General features: G+C 46.7%; 1 protein-coding gene across 4 annotated transcripts in view; it reads left to right on the top strand.

Annotated features, from left to right (window-relative positions):
- ARHGAP26 (Rho GTPase activating protein 26) overlaps window positions 1-25,529 on the top strand; it is a 2,444,655-nt gene that overhangs the window by 1,119,695 nt on the left and 1,299,431 nt on the right. For all 4 annotated transcript variants that reach the window (XR_013598661.1, XM_078653061.1, XM_078653060.1 and 1 more), the window contains exon 14: window positions 8,166-8,240. Coding sequence is in view for 3 of the 4 variants with exons in the window: in XM_078653061.1 (XP_078509187.1) it covers window positions 8,166-8,240 (75 nt within the window). In the remaining variant the exon portion in view is untranslated. The remainder of the gene's footprint in view (window positions 1-8,165; window positions 8,241-25,529) is intronic.

Below are 25,529 nucleotides of genomic sequence, written 5' to 3'. Positions count from 1 at the left end.
AATCACCTCAAACTTAACGCGCTAAAAACAGAATTCCTCCTAATAGCACCTCCCACCAAAGTCCCCATCATTCAGCCCTGGCTTAATCATCTCACTGCTCTCAACGTTCAACCCACTATTGTGGACTCCGCGAAATCTTTAGGCATAACCCTCGACGGTAATCTCAACATGCATCATCACATCAGCAATGCAACGAAGGGAGCTAATTTCCACATCAACACATTGCTTAAATTGAAACCTTTCCTCCCCCCCCCCCCCCCAAGGATTTCAAAACTGCAGTCCAAGCCTTGGTCAGCCCAAGAGTGAAATATGGAAGTGCTGCCCTCTGTGGTCTCCCCCTATCAACTATAGCACCATTAAAAGCCTCTATTAATGCTGCAGCCAGACTCATCACAGGTTCGAAAAAAAGGTCACACATCACTCCTGATCTAAAAGCTTTAAACTGGCTGCCCTATGAAGCCAGAATACATCTGAAAATCGCCTGTATGACCCACAAAGCTCTACACCACAATTCCCCCAGTTATCTCGCTCAGAAACTGACAATCTCTGGTGGAGCGACAAGAAGCGCAGACAATCTTCTTTTGAAACCTATGAGATTCCACAAGAAAAAAACCTATAAGCGTTCCTTCTCAGGAATGGCGCCCAGGATATGGAATGCCCTCCCTCCAGAAATCAGACTCATCTCATCCACAGCATCCTTCAAAAAAGAAGTAAAAGCTCTCCTTAGCCAAATTTCCATGAACTCTGACTATTGTATTCTGATAACTCAATACCTTTCCTCCTGAGACTATTTATATTGTATTTTTGTATGTAATCTAGTAACTCAATACTTTTCAGCTTGAGACTATTTATATTGTATTCTGTATGTATATTGACCTCCTTGCATCGTTACCGCCTTACATTGTTTGCCTTTATGTTGTAACCATTTTCATCTATTTTCTCAAAAATTTTTGCTTAATCATTAGTCATTTTCATGCTTATTCACACTCTGGCTGTAAAGCGCTCTGATATCTGTAAGGATCTTGTTCGCGCTCTATAAAACTTTCAAAATAAAATAAATAAATAAAATTGCTGAGCTTACATGGCCATGGAACCTGGCCTGACGCTAGGGAGCTATTCAGTAGCTTGCAAAGCACAGGCTGGACAACTTCCACCTCTCGCTCCAAAAAGGAGGTTGAAGCTGGGTCAAGCGGAGAGCCAGACTTGACCAAAGCAATAAGAAGAGACAACTCTTTATATTCATTAGATTTGAGGTGGAGCAACTTAGAACAATCTGAGGATTCGAAGCAGGTGTTGAGACCAGGACCCTTGACCCCACCAGGTCGGTCGCTCCCCCTCCGCACTGCACCGCCTGCTGAGGAAGTTCGAGGCCCTCCACCACCCGCAGGCTTCCACCTGCGCCTCATCCCTGGTGGCCAGTGGTAGGCCGTAGGTTTGTTCATCTTCCGCTTTGTTTTATTGTATTTCATTGTTGTATCTGTGACTGCTGTTGTTCTGTCTTCCCCCGCTGCCTGTTCGTGGTCCGTGCCCGTTTTCCTCTCAACCCGGTTATTCCTTCTATACCCCTCGCTGCCCCTGTGTCTCTGCCCGGTTTTTCCTTCTCTACCCCTCCCTGTCCCTGTGTCTCTCAGCCCGGCTATCCCTTCTGTTCCCCTCGCTGCCCCCGTGCCTCTCTGTTCGTTTTTGCCTTCTGTTTCTCAGCTGCCCGTGTATTCTTGTGCCCTTTTTGCCTTCTGTGCTACTTGTTTTTTCCCCTGTATTTCTATGCCCTCTTGTTTTCTGTGACTCGTTTTCCCTCGTTTTTGTGCCCTTTTGTTCCCTTCATCGTCACTCATCGTCTGCCTCTGCGTCCCCTGCGCCTCCGCCCCCCTGATTGCCCACTCGCGGCCCCGCCTCCGGCCTCCTAGCTGCTCCTCCCTCTCACCTCCCCATATATGCCGGACGCTGGTGCGCCAATGGCGCGCCTAAGTGAAGCCCTTCTGCGCACGTCCGCGCCTGGACCGCACCCAGCGCCAGAACCCCTGGCACCCACCACGATGACCGCCGCCACTACAACGCCAGCACTCTGCACGCTCTCAACTCCGGACGGACCCACACCTGCTTCAAGGCTGCCCTGAAACGCACACACGGTCCCTTCACATGCCGGAACTTCAGCTACACCAGCCTCAGAGCCGACGAATCACCCGCCAAGAAAGACCTGAACCACCTCCGATGCATACTACTGAACACCCGCTCCGCACGCAAACACGCAGTCGAGCTCTGGGACCTGCTCAACACAACATCCCCAGACGTCGCCTTCCTGACAGAGACCTGGTTGAACGACTCCTCTGCACCCGACATCGCCATAGCCATCCCAGACGGCTTCAAGATCACCCGCAGAGACCGCACCAACGGAGTCGGAGGAGGAATCGTCCACAAGAACAGCATCAGGGTCTCGACTAGCACCGACGACGCGCTCAGCACCGCCGAACACATGCCCTTTCAGATCCACACAGACCCTAACGCTACCCTCAGAGGCCTCCTCATCTATAGACCCCCCTGGACCCTGTCCCCATTTCAGCAACTCCATCGCCGACTTCATCAGCACGCACGCCCTGACCTCCACTGACTACATCCTCCTCAGAGACCTGAACTTTCACCTTGAGAACAACGACAGTCCAGTCAAGCTATCCAGGCTGATGAAGGCTGATAGCCAGAAACCGGTCCTTGGATGCTTGATTCCGGTCTGGGAAAGACATGGCTTGGTAGTTCGGACTGGACTGTTCCCATGAGGCACAGGGTCAGAGCTGATTTGCATATAGCCAGTGTCTAACGCAGGGTGGTGTGGAGTGCAAAAAAACGATGGATTTAGGCCCAGATCCTTGTACTGGGTTGAATGTATGACATTGTTCTACATTCTGTCCATCAACTGTGTTTTTTGCAATTTTCACCCCGAGTGGGCTGGGCATGCTCAGACGTGAGTCCCAGGCTCTCCACACCACTGGAGTCAAGCTATCCAGGCTGATGAAGGCTGATAGCCAGAAACCGGTCCTTGGATGCTTGATTCTGGTCTGGGAAAGACATGGCTTGGTAGTTCGGACTGGACTGTTCCCATGAGGCACAGGGTCAGAGCTGATTTGCATATAGCCAGTGTCTAACCCAGGGTGGTGTGGAGTGCAAAAAAACGATGGATTTAGGCCCATATCCTTGTACTGGGGTGAATGTATGACATTGTTCTACATTCTGTCCATCAACTGTGTTTTTTGCAATTTTCACCCCGAGTGGGCTGGGTATGCTCAGACGTGAGTCCCAGGCTCTCCACACCACTGGAGTCAAGCTATCCAGGCTGATGAAGGCTGATAGCCTGAAACCGGTCCTTGGATGCTTGATTCCGGTCTGGGAAAGACATGGCTTGGTTGTTCGGACTGGACTGTTCCCATGAGGCACAGGGTCAGAGCTGATTTGCATATAGCCAGTGTCTAACCCAGGGTGGTGTGGAATGCAAAAAAACGATGGATTTAGGCCCAGATCCTTGTACTGGGGTGAATGTATGACATTGTTCTACATTCTGTCCATCAACTGTGTTTTTTGCAATCATCAAGACCATGAGCACAATCCACTCTGGCTCTCCGTCAGACCCATTCCCGCACCACGTCTTTAACAAAGCAAGCAGCTCCATGGCACCCCACCTGCACAACATCATCAATCTCTCCCTCGAGACTGCGATCTTCACAGAGAGCTGGAAACACGCTGATATCAACGCCCTACTAAAAAAACCAAAGGCAGACCCAAGAGACCTCAAGAACTTCTGGCCCATCTCTCTGCTCCTCTTCCCGGCCAAGGTCATCGAGAAAATAGTCAACAGACAGCTAACCCGATACCTCGAAGAAAACAGAATCCTGGACCCTTCCCAGTCAGGGTTCCGCAGCAACCACAGCACCGAGACTGCCCTCATCACCGCCACCGACGACATCAGGACCCTCCTGGACAACGGTGAGACCGCAGCACTCATCCTCCTAGACCTCTCCGCCACCTTCGACACCGTCTGCCACCGCACTCTACGCGCACGCCTCAGGGATCCGAGACAAGGCTCTGGAATGGACCACCTCCTTCCTCTCTGGCAGAACCCAGAGCGTCCGCCTCCCCCATTCCGTTCCAAAGCCTCCGAGATCATCTGCGGCGTACCTCAGGGATCCTCCCTCAGCCCGACACAGTTCAACATTTACATGGCCCCTCTCGCACACGTCAGCCGACAGCACGACCTTAACATAATCTCCTATGCTGTTGACTCAACTGATCCTCTCCCTCATCAAGGACCCCATCACTGCCAAAGCCAAACTCCACAAAGAAATGAAGGCCGTCGTCGACTGGTGGAAAATCAGCTGTCTGAAGCTGATCTCGGACAAGACGGAGGTCCTCATTCTCAGCTCAACCCCTTCAGCGTGGGACGACTCCTGGTGGCCAACGGCACTGGGGGCAGCCCCGACACACACCGACCACGCATGCAACCTGGGAATCATTCTTGACTCAACGCTCTCAATGACCAAGCAAGTCAACGCCGTCTCCTCCTCCTGCTACAATACCCTCCGCATGCTCCGCAAGATCTACAGATGGATCCCGACACATACAAGAAAGACAGTCACCCAGGCCCTCGTCAGCAGCAGACTTGTCTACGGAAACGCCCTCTACGCTGGAGCTCGACCATGCTCATCAAACCACTACAACTCATCCAAAATGCCTTGGCACGACGGATCCTCGACGTACCATGACACGGCCACATCACCCCCCACTTGAGAAACCTGCACTGGCTCCCCGTCAACAAGAGGATATCCTTCAAGCTCCTCATCCACGCACACAAAGCACTCTACAAGACCGGCCCAGCCTACCTCAACAGACTGCTCTCCTACATCCCCAACCGCCAGCTACGCTCCGCCGACCTCTCACTCGCCACTGTCCCGCACATCCGAAGAACAACCAGCGGCGGGAGATCCTTCTCCCACCTCGCCGCCAAGACATGGAATACCCTGCCACTCAGCCTACGACAGACCCAAGACCTGTTGACCTTCAGGAGGATACTCAAGACCTGGCTGTTTGATCAGAAGCACCCTCCCCCCCCCCCCCCCCCCCCCCCCCCCCCCTGCGCCTTGAGTGAGACCCTCGCTGGTATGTAGTGCGCTTTACAAATGATTGATTGATTGATCTCTAGAGCACAATGGAAAAGAGGCGTGTTTGCTTTGTTTGCCCTAAATTGGCAGGGTATGCCCAGACGTGGGTTCCTTGCACACTTTGCACTGGATTCAAGCTAGCTTGGCTGATATGGGATGGGGTGTTACCCCGAAACTGATCCCAGGATGCTTGTTTCCAGTCCAGGGAAGACCTGGCTTGGCAGTTCGGTCAGGACTGTTCCCATGAAGCACAGATTCAAGACTGATTTGCATATGGCTGGGTCTCAACCGGGATGGCGAAGTGATCTAAATAACGATGATGGATTCAACCCAGATCTGTGACTGGGGGTGAGTGTCTGAAAAGTTTCAGTGCTCCGTTCATCATCTCCTTGTGTTTGCTTTGTATATAGTTGCCACTTCATCTGAAAAAACTGAGCTAGACCATTACATCCACCCTTCAAAGGCTTGGTGGAAGCTGAGACCTAACACAGTGCAGAGAGGAACTTGATGGCAAAAAATTCTCGAGAGGAGTTCTTGGCAGAAAGGATTTTGTTAGTATAGAAATCACGGCGTGATTGAGTGAAGCTGGGGGGAGTCACCCTAACCCACTTACGTGACCATATTACCTGGGCCAAAGGGAACCGAAAAAGGAATAGCGCGCTATCCAGACCAGGTGAGCGAAAGAGGGGAATCAGTAGATCCACTGACCATGGTGGAAAAGATAGAATCGAGAATATGCCCAAGTCTATGGGTAGGAGAAGAAACAGATTGAAAACACTGTAGGCCCTCCTAGTCAGGGGCCAAGAGGTTTCATCGTAGTGCAGATTGAAGTCTCTGATGACTGTGAAATTGGAAAAGCGCAGACCGAGTGGAGATAGTAAATGGGTTAAAGACGTAGTAAAGTTAGAGGCAGGCGTGGAGGGCGGTAGATTAATGTCCCTGTCAAGGTGAAGTTACAAGTGAGTGAGTGGGAGAAAAAAAGCAGCTTCACCCCCCCCCCCGATGGATAATTCCGAGAAGGAGCAGTGCAAAGTATGTCTAAAGATAAAGGCAGTACCACCCCCGCTCTGTGTTTGCCTATCCAATCTCACAATTGAGAAACCTTGGGGGGTGGCTTGTAAAATGTCCAGGGAGGAATTCTCTGACAACCAGGTTCAGAGAGAAGAGCTTGGCAGCAAGCAGAGACCATGGTATAGCGCTTATCTTCATGCACGTAACCGGTACGGTCAAGACCAAGAATCAGTACTTTCTACAGCGAGTCTCCGCTTAAGTAAGGTCCAGTACATCGCATCAAGCATTTGGCAGAAGAGTCACTATTTGTTTCAGCTCTATATGTTTAGGTTGTTTTCTATTAGCTTGGAATGTCGCCCGCCATAAATTGGACAGTGTCCAACCTCTCATCTTTACTAAGCTTTTGATACGCTGCCAGATAATGGCTGTTTGCTGCCTCTGGGCGTTCCTGGAAGATTAACCCATCTTTACAGCTTGGAACTTTTTTATATTGGTTTTTAAAGTGTCACTGCCAAGCTTGTTAATATTGGTTTTTTAAAGTGTCGTTGCCAAGCTTGTTTATATTGGTTTTTAAAGTGTCGCTGCCAAGCTTGAAGTGGCCTCCTGGTTCTAAGCCATGAATCAAACAAGAGTCTAGTAATCTGAAAATGTTCCTAGCCGAAACTGAAGGCCTTGTGTCATTGCTTTTGAAGAATGCCTCTTTCTGCAGAGTGAAAGTGATAATGTGTTCCATTATTGATCTTATTTCACGAAAATGTCCAGTCACCAGTTCTTTTTATTAATAAAAACTTGGGGTATCCAGGAGGCTCACTGTTGATTATCTGAGTGGCATGACACTTTTCAAAGTTCCTGCCATATGCCAGCCAATTTAAGTCTGTTTACTCACATTTCAAGCGCTTCTTAAGTTTCATCCCTTCTAATCTGCAGGCAATTCATCCCGCAAACTAGGGCCCTTTGGCAGTTTCGCTGTATTAGTGTGCCAGCCTTTGAGATTAATTTGGATGTGCTGTATGTAAGCAAACCATAAGCCCAGGGTAAACACAATTTGCGTGCTCTAGGTGAGAACAGTGCTGTGGTCAAAGCCACTTGCCCCACCCTGTCCGACACCAGATGAAGAGCGGCAGGTCCTTAGACACTACCCCTTTCTCTGCCACCTTCCTGTAGCAGTGTGGACTGTATACAGCTCTGGCACAATGCAGTCTTCCCTGCATGTGTCACAGGCTTCTTTCTGGTTGTTACCAGCCATTCGCTCCCACCACCAAAGTGTGGATTCTTTTCGTTGATGCACTGCCGGCTTCCTTCCTTCCTTCCTTCCTTCCCTCCCTCACTGGATGGAGTGTCACAGGCCTGCTCCCAGGCCTTGTGTCCAGAGTGAATCTCTCATTTTCGTTCTTCCTCCGGTCACAAAGGACGGACGTTGACTACGGCATTGGCAGCAGACGTCCATGAACACAGTCCATGTGTGTAGGTGTTTTTTAATGTGATAGCCCCTAGTTTGTGTGTATGAAACATTCCTACTATTTGCTTAGGGGCCTCTGTATTCTATCGGACAGATGCTGTAAGGTGGTAGACAGACAGCCATGCTTTTCAGTGACCCAGGCAGCGTTGTCCTTTTGCATGACAGCATTTCAGATCTGCACCGTAGTCCGTCCGCTGCTATTTTTTTTTTTTATTGAAAAGGCTTTTAATAGCAAATGCCAAGTTACTGCCTTTGAGTAAGCCGTAAAAGGCCCAGAGCCCCACAGTTTAACCCCCTCCGCCGTGCCTGCTGCTTGTGAGTACTAAGAGGAGGCGTCAGTGAGTGATGTAAGGGGCATACCAGTATTTTGCAGAACACATGCATTCTGCAGTAAACATCAAAAGAATGTCATGCCTTTCAGAAGCAGAGCTGTGTGCTTGGGGATTTTTTAATTACTGTAGCTATTAAAGAAACACATGAAAAGGAAAAATGTTAAGTTTTTTTTTTTTTTTTAAATATAACTCAATAAATGAAGTCTTTCTTTTCCACAGGGATCAATGAGCAAGGCCTTTACAGAATAGTTGGAGTAAGCTCGAGAGTTCAGAAATTGTTGAGCATTTTGATGGGTAAGTAAATCAAACCGACTTGAAAAGGTTTTATTCGCAAAATAACTGCTCCCCACCGATACTGGTGGAAAATTGACATTAATTTCTTAAGCGGACTAAACTATCGAGATGGGCTTCGAGGCGCTGCTGCAGAATATTGGAAGCTGAAATACCAGATCTGGTGCCCCACTGCCGACCAAGATTTCCCAGTAATGTCAACAGAGTCCCACAAGGTGCCATTGTTTTTTATCCACGTTATAATTCTCTGCAGCCTGAATAACAAGCTACCTGTGAGACTGTGCCTGTAAAGCGCACCTGCAGATATATGCTGTAGAACAATAGTTCTTAACCTTTTGACTTCTGTGGACACTCACGCAATCATTACTGGAATCTGCAAACCGCAATTGAGTCATTACCGGCAGCCGAGGTCCCCGGCCTAGGCATTTTCTGCCATTTAAAGTTCAAAACAATACAATACAACAAAATACAGAAGCAAGGGTACAGAAAACAGATACTCAAATGATTAAATATGTTATTTAACTCATAAACAAACATATAAAGAAATAGAGAAAATCGAAATGTTTATTTTAATAAGCATGTTGAAACGTTTCTAAATTTGGGGTTTTCATTCTAAACTCTGGCAAACCACTTCTGCCTTTTTGTGCTCCTAATGCATGCTCTCTTTTTGTTGGTACTTCAGTTTAGGCCCCCCATTGTCCATACTATATTCAGTTTGCTGTGCTTGTGCTGCTCCCACTAATCAAACTAATGATACCAACTTACATTTTAGCCTGCAATTTCAAATTGCTTCATATTTACGGAACGTTTTAAAATTATCATTATTTGCTACTTGATGTATACTTTATTAACCTTCTAATATTTAATTATCTAAAGAGTCACGTCGCCATGTTCTTTTCATATTCTTATAAACTATGGAAGCTGCTATGACACGCGCTTCTCTTTTTGCACGAAATGGGGAAACTGGCTAGGCACTGATGCTTTACAATATAGGGTGAACATGTGGAAACGGAGTAGTACTTTACATACTTCAGGTGATATATGAACTGGCTTGTTTCTGGTGCTTTAGAAACGGTCCGTGTCCAAATGGTAAAGCGGATCCTGTCTCAGGACATACTGAGAGTGGGCGACAGCTGGGATAATAGTTGTATTTGTGACTGTATATACTGCTGTTTATAGAAGCTATACTACCGCAAGCATGCACATCTCAACAACCTCATCCAAATAAAACACAACCCCAACTACCCTCAATAGAAAGATACTTTTGAACCCTTGGCTCACCTGCATGTTACACAGGAACAGATGGACAGATGTGTACAATGCTGACATCGCCAACCTCATTCACACGTATAACCTTTATTATCTCTATAACACCAGACTCTGGCTCAGTACCAACTACTAATGAATTATGGACTCTCTGGCCCCTCATGGGACTACTTCTGTCAAACTGGAGGGATAGCTCAGGCAAGGAGATAGCAACATCATCATTTGCAAAAGGTTTCTAAACTCAAAAATACAACTGACAGCTTCCTTCAGCGCATTCAAATTCCTCAAAGTAGCCATCTTCTTTTATCCTTTAGCTACAGGTCATCTCATGTCCTCTACCGTCCACCCAAACTCAAAGCCAGTTTTAAGAACAATTTGCAGAATGCCTCACACTCAACCACATGCGCTCTTCAACCGCCCCTACCTAGAGTATTTTTGTATTGATTGGGGCAACATTAAGTCCAAGCCATATGTGGCCCTCATTATCCTTTTCCACTTGCCGAACCTCCACTAACTTGCCTCCTTATGCACCAGCAGTAAAGTCAGAATCCAGAATTCTCAAACTCATCCTCGCAGACTTTGACCATGGAATACAAGCCCCCATTGACTGTAACTGGTCTGGCCCTTACACCACCCCCTTTCGTGCGTCATTATTCCTCTCACAGAAACCTTCCAAGAAAACCTGGATACCCCCTTGAAATATTTGCCACCACCCGTTATTGAACACCAGCACCTTTTTTGTCTGCAGATGTCAAACCATCTTATGGCATATAATCGTGTCATGGACCTCGCCAGCACCATCGCAGCTAGAAACCGCACACTCTAAACTAAGTCAACCGTAGGTCAGCAAATCTCTTAAAGACTAACTCATAACATAAGGAAAATGTGGCTAACCTTCAAATCACTGTTATTTTGTAACTAGCCTAAAACACTGAGGAATGATTACTAATAAGCCATCTCCACTGCAAAGTCCTATTACGAGGAGGATAGGAAGAATGTGCTGCTGAAGACTCTACATCAGTGGGACAGTGGCGGCAGGCATGTAAGGAGTGTGTTGGGCGGGGGGCCAAAAAAGAAAGTGAAAAAAATAATCCCTCTTACCTTGTATGCGCGGCCTCCTCCTCCCCGCTTGGGTCTCTAGGCAGGCAGGCTCCAGGAAAATTGCGGTATCCAATCCTGGCGCTACTTTCATTCTGCATGAGAACAGCACCAGGATTAAAGGGAGCTGCTTCTCTCGCCTCTCACAAGGGCACTGGAGTCCTATGCTGTGTCTACCCCAGCTGTCTAGGGCAGCTGGGTTAGAGAGGTTTAAACTGAGCATATCTGGCTGGCCGGCCAAGCAGGCCTGCGCACTTAGGAAGTGTAAACCACTCCTCGCCCTGCTCTGGCTCGCCCCACCTCGCCAGCCACTGATGAAATAAGAAAACTAAAATGACAATAACTATAGTTATTTTATTTTTCCTTTTGTTCAGTGGGGTGAAGCTCCTCTGCCTTAGCGGAGGAGCCGCCACTGCAGACCTCCATTTCAGAAGCCTAGACAAGCAGTTCTTCAGAGTTTTCATGTTGTGAATGAAAGGTAAATTTGAGCATCATCAACACATTGATGGACAACTACACATGTGAGCATTGCCATGTATAGATTGAAGAGCAGACAAACCAGTACTAAGCCCAGGGGAACACATCATGGGAATTCATTTTGAGGGGAACCACCTAATCTGACCAGCTTTTTACAGGTCCTGGGGACGGATAGGTATCCTCTCACAACATCGCCCCAAATGTTAATTTGAGTTTCCAGGCTTTTCATGATTCACTGCATCTGAGGTCGCATAAAAATAAATCTGGAAATGTATGCTGCACCTTCATCTACAGTATAAGAAAGACAAACGACAGATCAAGGTCCAGCTCAACCAATTCACATGTACAATCAGTAACACGGTGGTGCAGCACACTTTCTGCACCCGTCCTCCAACGGTGCGAATCACAGTCACAATTTTTCGGAAGAAGGTGGAAGGTGCACTCGTAGCAAGTTAGACACGTAAGCAGTAATTCCAAAAGTACTTCTTTTATTACGTCAATCCTTAAACAAGCATTTGCAATGCAATAGGTCTCGCATTATTAAAGTTAGAGCTATTGGCATTGTAAATGGCAATGCCTTTTATTTATGTTTTTGTTTTTAAACATCTACAATGCTAATAGCTTAACCCCTTCGCTGCGGGGGTAATTCCCCCGCTGTGCTGGGGGAGAGGGAGGCGCGCACAGCGCTCCCATGCTCATGACGAGCTGATCACCGTCACCCCACCCATCTGCTCGCGTGTCCAACGTCTAGGGGGGGAAATACTGTGTCACAAACAAAAGATTTTTCGGTCGGCCAACTCCTGATCAGAGCTCTTGCTAATATTAATGCAGCAAGTGCAGTGGCACCGGGGCTCTGATGTTGATAGGGCCCTCTGCACCCCAATTATCGCTCTCGTTTACTGCCCAATGCAGGGGCTGGCAACTACTCTCCTGAGTTGTATTTTATTTCTGCAGTTTTATATAGCGGGAACTCGATCGGACGGTAGTCTGTGCCAGCTTAAGAATTTTGGGGGCCCTGGGCAAACATTTGTTTGGGGGCCCCTATATGGAACAAATGCGTTCTTTATTAACCATTTCCTACTAATTCAAGTCCACATTCTAAACAATATAAAATTATGTTACATTTTTACCAAAGTTCAGTTTCTCAGGGGGCCCTTGGACTGCGGGGGCCCTGGGCAATTGCACACTTTGCCCTTCCCTTAAAACGTCTCGTCGGTAGTGGAGCGCTTTACATGAGCACCGGTTACCTTACGCGAGGACACGTTCATTTTCGGTGGGCACAGGGAGATGAAGTGATTTGCCCAGAATCACAGGAAGTTTGTTGAGCCGAAGCCATGACTCGAACCTGGTTCCCAGCGGGTCGGCAGCTCTGGCCGTTACGCCACATCCGCTGCCTTTGCTTCGTATCCATGGTGTACACCTGCGACCCCGGCGGCCGGTGAGTGACCCTAGGTGGGCGCTAAACTGCCGGAGACGAGGCTCTAGTCTCCGGCCCCGCGGTAGCAGCATGGGGGGCGTCCGCAGCACCGCCCCCCGAGAGAGGCGGCTTAGATTACCGCTGGATTATCCCCGCCAAGCGCCGGTGCGGTGGAGGCGCCGCCAGGCCGCGGGCCGCGCATTCACGTGTCACACTCGGACAAAGGGGGAAGGGAGATAAAAAGGAGGCTGTCGCCATGAGGGCTTCTTACCCCTCCACGACTGCCCCCCTACCCTGCCCCGGCTCCGGCCGACCTCCAGAGCGCCTCGAGGTTTCTTTTCAAAGAGCTCCGGCCTGGACAGGCCCATTGTGCACCGGTGTCTGCAGCGAGCCGAGCGCTCCCGGCGACAGCACCTGCTCCGGGCTGCAGGGGGCGGGCCTCGTCCCGCCCGGGTAGCTCAGGAGGTGCAGCGCCTGCTGCGGAGATCTGTGTTTACCACGGAGGCCTGGAGGGGAGGGGGTCGCTTGGAGGGTATTGGGGAAGCATATCCAGATTGCCACCTCGCATAAACTCGTACTAATATTATTAAATAGAAACGTAGACGTTATCTAAGCACTCACCACCAATTCGATTTGTGGCATTCGCCGAATATACGAATGAGAGGTAGTGCAGCCGCCTCCCAGGAATAACGGTGGCAGAGACTCGAAGAGAGATAGAACCACGGCGCTGCCTGTCAAAGCCCCGCATGACTTCATTTATTTAGGGAGAACTCTGCATATAATATCAGCGCACTGGTCGCAGCAACCAGCATGCACCATCATTTCTCCAGCTGGAAACATATTTATGCATTTAATTATTTAAGGGCAATGCTGGAAATGGAACCGAGGGCCAAACAAGCTCAGTATCCGGCCTGGGAGGAGTGGGAGGAGTGGGAGAGGGAGGGCGGGGGCGGGAGCTGCCTGCGCAACATTTCCAAGTTTCGTTTTGAGCTCGGAGCGCGAGCCCGGCCCCGGAGCGACAGTGAAGTGCTGTTCCTGAAGTCCCGGGACCCAGGAGGGGGCCCGGGTGAAGACCAGCGGGGAGACTGCGGGGCCCCCATGCCTAAGGGGAGAGCCCTGCATCTTGCAGGCATGGCAGAGCAGCTCGAGTGCTCTGCGAGGCTCCCGAGAAGCCCGAAGCCCAGTTAGGTAAGAGAAAGGAGGGGAGAGGGGGTTGCCTGTCTGGGTGCCTGCGTGTGTGTGTGTGTGTGTGTGTGTAAGTAAGTGTAAGTGCGTGTGCGCGCGTGTGTGTGTGTGTGTCTCTGTGCATGCATGCGCGTTAGGCTGACTTGCTGGGAGTATGGGAGGGAAGTGCGCGGCGCGGGACGGAACGTGCGCGTTCGCGCACACAAATCCGGCTTTCAAGCTCGTAGCACCCTCTTGTCCTTCCTTCCCCCGAGACAGGCAACATTAGGTCTCCAGCTGGACGCATCCTTTGGATGCTAACTCCAGCTCGACCTAAAAACGGCACACAGCCAACGCGTTTTGTTCCCAGTAGTGCCAAAAGGGAACTTCATCAGGGCTGCAACAATCCTAGACAAAACGAACATTAACAATACATTAGCCGCATTTAAAAGTACACACAATCTTAAACAAAATGACCCACAACTTTATACAAGACAGTATTCCTTTCCACGTATATACAAACATGTATACAAAACGTTTAAAACCAAAAAACCACATTGTTGACACAAACATATGTATGTATCGCACTTTTAGCATGTTTGATATATACATTTACAAGACATAAAATGACATATTTGTCAGTGCATACACAGGAAAGAACAGGGGGGAAAAACCAGAAAGAAAGACACCACTGAACATAATATCATAACAATCAATATTAACAAACGTATATATTATAAAACCAAATCAATCACAACCATGTAATACCACCATATCCCAAAGATTGTGTATATAACACCCTTAGTGCATTCACTATAAGCGTATAAATATATACATTTCCAGGACATGGGATGACCTATTAATTGAGATATAGTGGCTATGCAGTATACCAATAAAAGGGAGCAAAGCACCAGAATGGAAGGTGCTGTTACCATTGCTTTTAGGGTTAAAAAGCAGAGGCAATGTATAATAGATGCAAGTATTTAGATGTACCTCCCCTCTTAAGCATGTAACCAATTGGTGAAGATGACTTGGAGGCTTGAACAGGAAAACGTCCTAAAGGGCACAGTACGCCTGGAACAAAAATAGGTAAGGATCTATAATGAGAAAAGACATCCCTCCTATATACTATGAAAATAGAATATCTTCATAGCGGAGGTTCCCTATTTCTCAATGAATGAATACTGTACCTTAATAGTAAACAAAGCACCGATATTGAAGGTGCTATTAATGTTGCTTTAAAAATGAAAAGCACAGACAAAGGATATATAATGGAGACACACACTCAAAAGTAGCTCACCTCGTGGAAATACAACCAATCAGCAATGAAGAATAATATCCTTGAGCGAAGGGCACAATTCGCCAGGATCAAAATATGTAAGTATCTAAAATAGAAAAGCATCTCTATGAAGTGCTAGGAAACGAAGTGACTTCAAACACGGAAAAAGTAATCTAAAAGAAGTAATTTGAAAAGAACCCCTGAGACCGCTCAAGAATAGCAGCGAAGGCGATCGCATATAGAAGAAAAGCATATATATATATACACAAGGTGCACATGGAAAATCTACACCCCCCAAAAATCCTGGCATTGCTGGAGGTGGAAAGCAGGGAAAAAATGATGTCCAGATCCGACTCGCTATATAGTGCCTATAAAAACCAACACTAAGAATAAAAGACAAATAACTCCTAATAAGGACTCACCTCACGTCCTTAGGGTGACCTATTATTTAAGACATAGGGTCTATGTAGTATACCAATAATAGAGAACAAAGCACCAGTAAGGGTGGTGATGTTACCGTTGCTTTAGGGTTAAGCAGCAGAGGCAAAGTATAATAAAGGAAAGTATTTTAAATGTATCTCACCTCTTAAGTATATAACCAATCGGTGAAAATAACTTGGATGCTTAAAAAGGGCACAGTACGCCTGGAACATTAATAAGCAGGGATCTATAATGACTCGGCATATAATGCCTATAAAAACCAACACCAAGAATGAAAGACCGATAACTCCTAATAAGGACTCGCCTCACGTCATTGAGAAATGTCTCTAAAGCAGTCTTGCAGATAGTACGTGCAAAACGCCACTGGTATGTCAATAGATCCTAACTGGTACACTGATTTAACAAAAGGAGAGTACAGTTATTATAGATGACACGGTGAACAACACTACATATAAATTAATTAAAACAAGGTGATAAGAATATATCACCACACTATTTAATGCGTGCGCATTTGGTATTACAAAAAATGGACCTAGATATCTACTGGTGCAAATTCACAACCTGTATATGGCAGACCCCAGAGGCCAAAAAGTAACATTCCAATAGGCAAAATTCTGCTTAGCTACGTGAAGCTTATTATGTAGCCATCATATGTCTAGAGAAAAAGAGAAACAAGGTAGGCTCCTCTCCCAAAAGGATTCCTACTGTCCAAGTCTGAGCAATAAATACAGATAATCAAAGAGGACTGTCCCGTCCCAGTTAAGTGGAGGGACGTTCTAATTGGAGGTACGGATAAACACCTAAAACCTGGTATACAAAAAAGAGAATAAGGGAAAAATGGGGACACAAAAGTGCACTCTTCATCATTTATTCCAAAAAACAGTGTAGTTCCCTATCTGTATTGTATCCCATAATAGTAGCTTGAAGGCGGCAAATCCATTTTGCTTCCCTCTGTCTCACAATCATAGGGGACATGGTCAATACCATGAAACCAAAAATTGTTGTTGTTAAAGTGGGTGTCACTGTAATGGTCACTAAGGGGATAGCGACTATCTTTGTTGAGTATCGCCCTCCGGTGTTCTTGTATCCGTACCTTAAGTGGGCGCACAGTACTACCCACATAGATAATGCCACAATCACATCCTAGGACATAAATCACATGGGTGGTGTTGCAATTTATGAAGTGGCCAATATCATAGGGTCTTGAGTTATTATAGGAGAAATTACTGATTTTATTGCGACCAAACAGGCAGACATTGCAAGAGGGACAAGTTTAAAAACCGAGGGGTTTAGGGGGTAGCCAGGTGTTAAGACCCTGTTTGTTAAATACATAGCTCGGGCAGAGGGTCTCTCGTAATGTTCTGCTCTTGCGATACATCAAAGTTGGTGTGTCAGAGATACTTTTTTTCACTCCGGGTACATCTAATAACAATCCCCTGTTCTTTTTCAGAATATCCCTGACTTTACCACTCTTCAGGTTATATTGTGTAACTAGACTGACAGGCCTGTCTGGTACAGAGGACCTTGTACTTTTAGGTTTATCACAGAGGGTATCTTCCCTTGTATAATGAAGGACGTCCTGTATCTTGATAGTGGTCGGTTCAGTGCTGCAATCGGGCAGAAGCCAGATTGATATTAGTGGAAGATTGTCTTCGATGTAACTTTTGAGTTGGATAGCAACTCTTTTGTTCAGAAATGCATCCATCCTTGGCAAGTTTGTGTCCGGATGATAGCATTTTGTTTTTCTGGTTTTTGTTTACTTTTTCACTCATGGAGCAATGAGGCGGTCTTTAAGGAGTTTGAGAAAAGACCATAACTTAAAAAGGCATTGATTAAATTACATTTATTTAATAGATTACATTTGTTTATAATAAAATGAGGTGAAATAATATCTCCATAGCTCTAAGTTTGTTTTAAATCCTCCCCATTTTTGGGGTAACACTGGTCCATATATTTGACATTTTTTTAAGCTTCTGATAATGTTGGTCGTTAAGAGTTGAACTTAAGGATAGAGTCAGTAATTAATTTTTATCTTGTTAGTGAAGCAGTAAACAAATTCATCACATGCTGAGATTGAGGGCAGAGGGGATTGAAGGAGCAGTAGCCTGAATGTTCACTGATTTGCATAACTCTGAGTAGCTTTAGGTATTACTTATTTTATTCTGAAAGGTTTTCTAAAGGATATGAGTAGCGTTCGAGCTTTTAGAAGTTCTCTTTGTTTTTCAAGGAGTCTGAAATTCTTTTTTATTTTATGGACTTCATCCTCGATAGCTCTGTGGGATTCGTCTTGCACTGAAGGCATTCCATCCTTCTGTCAAGAGAAAAGTAGTGCAGGTGTTCACAGACCACACCACCGCCATGTCTTCCTGCAACAACCAGGTGGGGTGGGGTTGTGGACCCTATGTTTGGACATGGCTGAAACATCAGGGCATATCCCTGGTGGTTCAACAGCTGGTGGGGTCCTTGAACCCCGAGGCGGACGAGCTCAGCCACCGGTGCATGATGGATCACAAGACAAGAACACACAATGTCAGCAGTTCTGCACGTTGGAGTTTTCCAAGACGTCACTAGCTCGCCGAATCCTTTTGTTGCAAGTGGAAGTGCGGCCTCCTATACGCCTTTCTGCCTATACCACTTCTGCCCAGAGTGCTGAAGATGATCAAGCGCGACCAGGCCCAAGTCATTCTCACGGCTCTGGACTGGGCACGCAGAGTCTGGTACCCCGAGCCCTGGAGTATGGCCATCGATCCTCCGATCAGACTGCCTCTTCGGGAAGATCTTCTGTCGCAGCAGCAGTCGACGGTGCTCCACCCGAACCTTTCTAGCCTCCACCTCCTTGGCAGGAGATTGAGCGGCAACAATTGACAGCTTTCGACCTTCCTCCCAAAGTCTGTAACGTTATCTTGGCAGCTAGGCATCCCTCCACCAAAACGGTATACGCCTGTAGATGGAACAAATTTGTGGCATGGTGCACAGCAAAGGCTATGGATCCCCCCTCTGCCCCTCTTTCAGAGGTTCTCCTCTTCATTCTTTCTCTGGCCTGGCAGAGCTCTGGTCTGGGCACTCTTAAGGGCTATATTTCAGCCATTTTGGCCATTATTCGCCTTCCTGATGAGCCTTCTCTTTCCAAGTCCCCGATTGTTAACAGATTTTTGAAGGGCATTACTCATCTCTTTCCTCCTCCTTCTTTTGTAATGCCCCAGTGGGACTTTGACGTCGTCTTCGCTTGACTTGTGTGTGCTCCCTTTAAGCCACTTCATAATTGTCCTCTTCGTCTCCTTACTTTGAAGACTGCTTTCTTGCTTGCCATCACCTCTGCTCACAGGGTGAGTGAGCTTCAGGCTTTATCTTCCAAACCGCCCTTTCTTGCTGTCCATCCGGACAAAGTGGTCCTCCGTACTAGGCCCTCTATTCTACCCAAAGTAGTTAGTTCCTTCCACATCGGTCAGACCATCACATTGTCCACCTTCTTCCTGCTTCCGCACCCTTCCAAAGAGAGGAGAGACTCCACCGTCCAGACCCAAAACGTGCGCTGTCTTTTTACCATGACTGCACGATAGACTTCCGTGTGGACAATCAAATCTTTGTGGGTTTTGTGGGCGCTAAGAAAGGTCGGGCAGTGCACAAACCTACCATCTCTTGATCCATTGTCCTTTGCATTAAGATATGCTATTCTTTGGCTAAAAAGGAACCTCCAGTGGGACTGCACGCCCACTCTACCAGAGTGACGACAGCCACTACTGCTTTGGGACGTGGAGTTCCTTTACTTGACATCTGTCAGGCAGTCGTGTGGGCATCCTTGCACATGTTCACCAAGCATAACTGAATGGACAGCCAGGCCAGAGAGACTGCTTTTTCGTCCGTTCTGTTCTCCAGGACTTTCTGGTGTGAACTTAGTTTGCAGTTCCACCTCTGAGGTTGGCATTGCTGGGGTATCTATTCTAAGGTAAGGCATTTATAGCTACAGTCTCTTTCAGATGAACAAGTTACTTACCTTCGGTAACGATGTATCTGTAAGAGACATATGCAGTTATAGATTCCTTACCACCCCACCCATTATCCCCGTTCTGCGCACTGACTTCTAGGGATAGGGACTCCCTTCTAGTGCCCTAGTAATGTGCACCAGTGGTCAGTGTCTTGTATGGCTCTGCATTTCTGGCAAGGAAAGTCGTGTCAGATCTGACGTCCGCGCAGGATCGGCATCTAAGTAGACACCACAACATCATCCCGGGATCACGATGCTGAGGACGGACATAGTCGACCGACGCCACCTATTGTCGCGCAGGGGGCAGGATCCAGTCTGACGCCTGGGTGTAATCTAAGGTAAGGAATCTATAACTACAATCTCTTTCAGATTACCCTTTAGATCCACTGACATCAACTTTCTCACTGTTCCCCATATTGGGGCTGCTTCCCAGTGGCAAAACAGATGGTGCCAGCAGCAAAAATCCTTCGTAACACCTCAGTTTATAAAGAAGATTAAAAGATTGCTAGACCCCATATAGGTTTGTAGCTAATTCTGCGCTGATCAGCAAGATCTCTCCTAACCATGTTAGAAAATGTGTGTACCCGCCAATATGGAGCCCTTAGAACAATTTAGTGAGTGAGGAGGGTGGGTCACGATCCAGAATTGTTGTGCTGTGGGTTAGCCAAGATAAGGGAGGCATGTGCTCAGTATGCACGCTTTGTACTCAAAAGGCTAAGTCCTGGGGCCTGTTTTTGGATAGAATTGGTTGTGACTAATTTCTACTTTGATGAAAGTAGCATTATCCCTTTACATGACAAAGGGCAAGTGAGTTTGGGAGTGTTCATCAATGCACCCCCAGGTCAATCTGTTTTGTATTCAGTCAGCCAATTTCCAATGTAATAGCTGGAAAGTAATATTAAAAGTAGCATTTAAGCTAGTTTGGTGGCTTTAGCAGACACTACAAGTCTCACCAAACAGCTTCAGAGACGAGGTATTATGTACATGACCAGGATTAGGGGGTAATTCTAAGGTAAGGAATCTATAACTACATATGTCTTCTACAAATACATCATTACTGAAGGTAAATAACTTGTTCATTAGGTCGAGCCTGGGTAGCTCATGCGCTGCTCTGCGAGGCATGCTGTATTCAGGTACGTACTGCATACTTAATAAAAAAGCATTGTCATCTACAATGCCAATAGCTCAAACTTTAGTAAATGCGAGACCTATTGCATGGCAAGTGCTTGTTTTCTTGAAGCTTCGAGGTCATGCCGCCAAAGAAACTGACTCATTGTCCTACCTTTAAGAAGAATTCGATTAACCCGACTCAATTTTACTAATATCTTTTAGGAGCGCTCCATGCTGCACCATTTAAGTAAACAATACCTGTAACGAAGCTCCTGCATAGAAGAAAGATAAGCCGTGTTTACACTTCAGGTCTATAGGCTCAACATCTTTCTGATCACCATTTCAAGGAAAGGAACGTGTTTGCAAAGTGAAAAGTCTGATGAAGAGTAAATTATTGGGCCAACATTGCCTTCTTCCCTGCTTTGGTCGCCGTGGAAACACAGGTCATTGGCTAGTCACAAACGATCAGGAGGCATCACAGCTCGGCAATTCCCAGAAACGCGGGCTCTCTCCTGATTACATTGATGCTTCTTTCCAGTTACAGTTTAGCCTGACGTAGGTGCGTTCTAAAGAAGTACTGCCTCTCCACAGCTGTTAACATGTCTTTTTCTTTAGTGGTCTTTCAGGGGAAATGAACAGAACATGGCAAATTGTGTCTTCTCTTCCAAATGAATTACTTGTGGACACAAATGAATATTGGCAAAACAATTAGGGTATGAGTAGTATTGAGCGTCCTCGTTGTGCGGCGTTCTATGCCCCCTGTCATTTCTGTGCACGAGGTTACCTTGTTTCTGCTAGCTGTGCATTCCGTGTTCTGGGGTGGAATGGTATTTGCAAGGTCTAATTTGTTTTGGCGATATGTGCTTTTAACCTCTCTACAGCTGTAGCTGGTTGATCCATGGTTTCTTGTTCACTAGATCTTGGTATGACATTGCTGTTGTTAAATTCTTGTTGTTTTACTTCACCTTTGACGTATAATGTGGGTTAGTCTGTTTAGTTTTAAGCTCCCTTTGTTTTTTTTTAGGTTTTTAATGCAATGTGATCCTGAAATATATGTAAAAAAAAAGAGGGGGGTTAAAATGGTGTAGCATTGAGCATCCTCATGGCATTGTATGCCCTTGTGACTTCTGTGCACCGAGGTTGCCTTCTTTGTGCTTGATGTGCATTCCGTGTTCTGGGGTGGAATCCCGCTGACCGCGCGACCCGCAGGGGAAGCATGGGCGGGGCAGCGCCTTAGTCCCACACGTCTGGCGAGAGGAGCTTCCTGTTTGCGCCCCTCCCTGTGCCCCTCTGGTATTTAGCGCGGCAGCGCCATTGCTCGGCCTCTCTTCTCGGCGGGAATCTCCCTCGACTCTGCGCTGCGGGAGACTGGGATAAAGAGAGGCCGAGCCTTGGCCACCTTGATAGATATAGCGAGTTCACCCCTCCCACCTGAGGGCCCTCCCCTAGCCTGGGAATGGTGAACGCGGGGCGCCCTATCAGTGTCGGCTGGAGTTGCTGCCGGGTGGGACTAAAGTGCTGTCCCGCCCATGTTCCCCTGCGGGTCACGCGGGCAGAGACCTGCTGCTTTGACAGACATCACTTCTAGAAGAAGCCTTCCGAGTCCGTGCCGCCCCCCGCAGGCCCTCGAAGGCCACTAGGGCGAACTCATTGATTAGCTGCCCGCAGCTCTCCATCTGCGGGCCCACTTCCCGGCTCTTGCTGTCGTACTCAAGCCCTCTATTCATCAGGAGTAATTTCTTAGTCCTGGTTGCCCCATCCGCTTGTGTCGGTGAGAAACTAGACAGCTCCAACCATTTTCTTTCTGATGAGTAGGCACTCGGCAGAAGATTTAATCTATTGTCTTGGGAAGAAGACAGAGCCTGTGTGTCCGTGCGTTTATAAAAAACATTTCTGTGCAAAATCGAGGAGCTCGGCCATTGACAGATTACTTGTCTGTGGGACATGGTAAGAACTTTTTCTGTGCACGAGGTTACCTTGTTTCTGCTAGATGTGCATTCCGTGTTCTGGGGTGGAATGGTATTTGCAAGGTCTAATTTGTTTTGGCGATATGTGCTTTTAACCTCTCTACAGCTGTAGCTGGTTGATCCATGGTTTCTTGTTCACCAGATCTTGGTATGACATTGCTGTTGTTAAATTCTTGTTGTTTTACTTCACCTTTGACGTATAATGTCGGTTAGTCTGTTTAGTTTTAAGCTCCCTTTGTTTTTTTTTAGGTTTTTACCTCAATGTGATCCTGCAATATATGTAAAAAAAAGAGGGGGGGTTAAAATGGTGTAGCATTGAGCATCCTCGTGGCATTGTATGCCCTTGTGACTTCTGTGCACCGAGGTTGCCTTCTTTGTGCTTGATGTGCATTCCGTGTTCTGGGGTGGAATGGTATCTACAAGGTCCTTTGCGACGTTAGTCAGTTGCTGATAGGGTGACCAACCCTCCGTAAATTTGATTGACCGTCCGTTATTTTAGTATGATGCCTGTAAGGCGTCCGTAATTTGTGGTCCCCAAATTACGGATGCCTTACAGACCTCATACTAAAATCAAATTGTGCAATTTAAGGGAAGGTATGCTTTTCCCCTGCGAGAGGCCCCATGAGTTTAAAAGTTTCCACTCGGAGCCTCTTGCACTTCTCTTTTAATCTGTAGACTCAGGCTGCCTGCAGGGGCGCCTCCCAGGTCTTGCAAAGACTGTGGACTGGCCCATTGTCATTCTGAGACTGCAGACGATTATCACATATACAATGACAATAGGCCCTATTATGGAGACAAAATATGGTGTGCCTTTCCTGCACAAATCTTGATTGCAAAAAAGGCCATGACGTTGCTTTGCAAAGCTGCACGCATACTGAAAAGCTGTGAAGTGCACAATTGTCTCAACCTTGTATAATACACTTCTTCTGACTTGTACTTATTTTAGTTGTCTATTTACTTGTATACTATTGTGCGACCTCCTCTGATAGATCTGTGAAACGTATGTTTTGTCCCAAATTTTTGTCCTGAATATTTGTCCTGAGTTTTGACATTTTGTCCTGAATTTTTACACTGACCATCCTGAATTTGCACCCATGCCAGTTCCTCACCCTAGTTGCTGATATGCCTCGCAGATGTCGGACATGCCTGTTTGTGGGTGCTATTTTTTAGAATTAACTTCCATGAACACTTACCTGTCTTCAATGTCCCTTACTACAACTTGGCAATGAGTGGATTCCCACGCCATACGCCCACCAACCGCGACTTTTAATTTTCGTCAGTTTCAAGAGGTTCCTCATTTGTGACATTCTTGCAGGTTCACAGGAGGCAGCTGCCGGCCGTGAGAAATGCTAGAGCGGTGGGGTCAATATTCTTGATGAGATCATCACGGCTGTTGTGTCCTGTTGGACACAGGTGAATGCTTTGCTAGCCACTCGCTCGAGGGCTGGCCCACACACTACCCTACATCCATCCAACACAGGTGCTACCAATTAGATGCCCTTCTAATAAAGGAGCCCGAGTGCAAGTACTTGTGGCCATTACCAGCAACGGTGTCTCCGTTGTCGGTTTATGTCGCCTTCAACAACATGTGGGCCTGGAGCCCACCGATATAACAACGGTGTTGAGGAGCATTGCTAGGCTCAGTGCCAGGGGGTTGCCTGTGGTGCTATGAGCGGTTTGGACAGCTTGCGCATTCCTGAGCGTAATGCGGAGGTCACAGTACAACCCTTTACGATGTCATCGCACAGATGACGCCTCGGCGGGTATATTGGTTTGGGCATTTGGATAGGCCCAACATTCTCGCAAACAGTTCACTTTCCCGGTTATTGGCACTTTCAGTTAAGCAGTTGGGAACGGCTGGATTTCCTTGTTTCGCCGGTGTTTAAGTGACAGTACTATTTCTTTTGAAAGCATCTTTTCATTTTGTGTGTTTGACTTGCCTATTATCTCAGTGACAGGCACACCTTGGTTTCAACAGTTTTGCATACACAGTGATAGGCACACCTGTGACTCGAGGCTCACATTTAAGTGTGTGACCATTTATATTTTAAGTCCTTGTTGGTCTTCCACGCTTCTCTTCAGAGGCTCATTCTTTACATGTGAGTATTTGAAATCTATCTTTGTTGGTTTTTCACTTTTCTCACCACAGGCTTATACATTGTATGTTTTTTCTACTATAATGGCCAATGCGCTGCAGTTTGCACAGCCACTCCTCTTTCTTCGTGTTACAAAAAATAGTGGTCCCTACTCATGGACACAATGGTATACTGAGCTAATAATCACACACCTGATAAGTGTTATGTCTTTTATCCAGCCGGACAAGGAATTTATTTAACAATTTTCTTAATAAAAACTGAATGAACACATTAATACCAAGTGGGCACAGCCGTGACCCACAACATTCAGACAAAACAACGAACAGAATGGTAAAAGGAGCAAAGCAAAGATATGTCTGTGTACTTGTAGTCAGTGTTACAGACAGAGATTGTTATAACCACACCATTGCATTTCACAATATTTTAAATGTCATATTGCATAAGGCGGTTTTTTGGTCGGCGACGTTTTGATGCCTAAGTTAAATGAGGGGCATCATCATCAGGACAAAAATATAGTCCAGACCAGAACCCCACCGTCTGCCACAGCGCCGCCAACTTCTGCATATCGAGCTATTACGCTCCCAATCCAGACGACTTTTCCACGCTGGAAACGGCAGTACCGATTCCCCCATTGTTCATGGTCTCTGCTTATCCGTTGAATTGCCTGATGTGATACACAATTGCGTTAAAAGGCAGTGTAATATTTAAAGACAACAATGACTATATTTTTGTCCTGATGATGATGCCCCTCATTTAACTTAGGCATCAAAACGTCGCCAACCAAAAAACCCCCTTATGCAATATGACATTTAAAATATTGTGAAATGCAATGGTGTGGTTATAACAATCTCTGTCTGTAACACCGACTACAAGTACACAGACATATCTTTGCTTTGCTCCTTTTACCATTCTGTTTGTTGTTTTGTTTGAATGTTGTGGGTCACGGCTGTGCCCACTTGTTATTAATGTGTTCATTCAGTTTTTATTAAGAA

Source organism: Lissotriton helveticus, chromosome 7, assembly GCF_964261635.1.
Source record: "Lissotriton helveticus chromosome 7, aLisHel1.1, whole genome shotgun sequence".
NCBI classification, from domain to species: Eukaryota; Metazoa; Chordata; class Amphibia; order Caudata; family Salamandridae; genus Lissotriton; species Lissotriton helveticus.
This window is presented reverse-complemented; position numbering and strand designations above follow the sequence as displayed.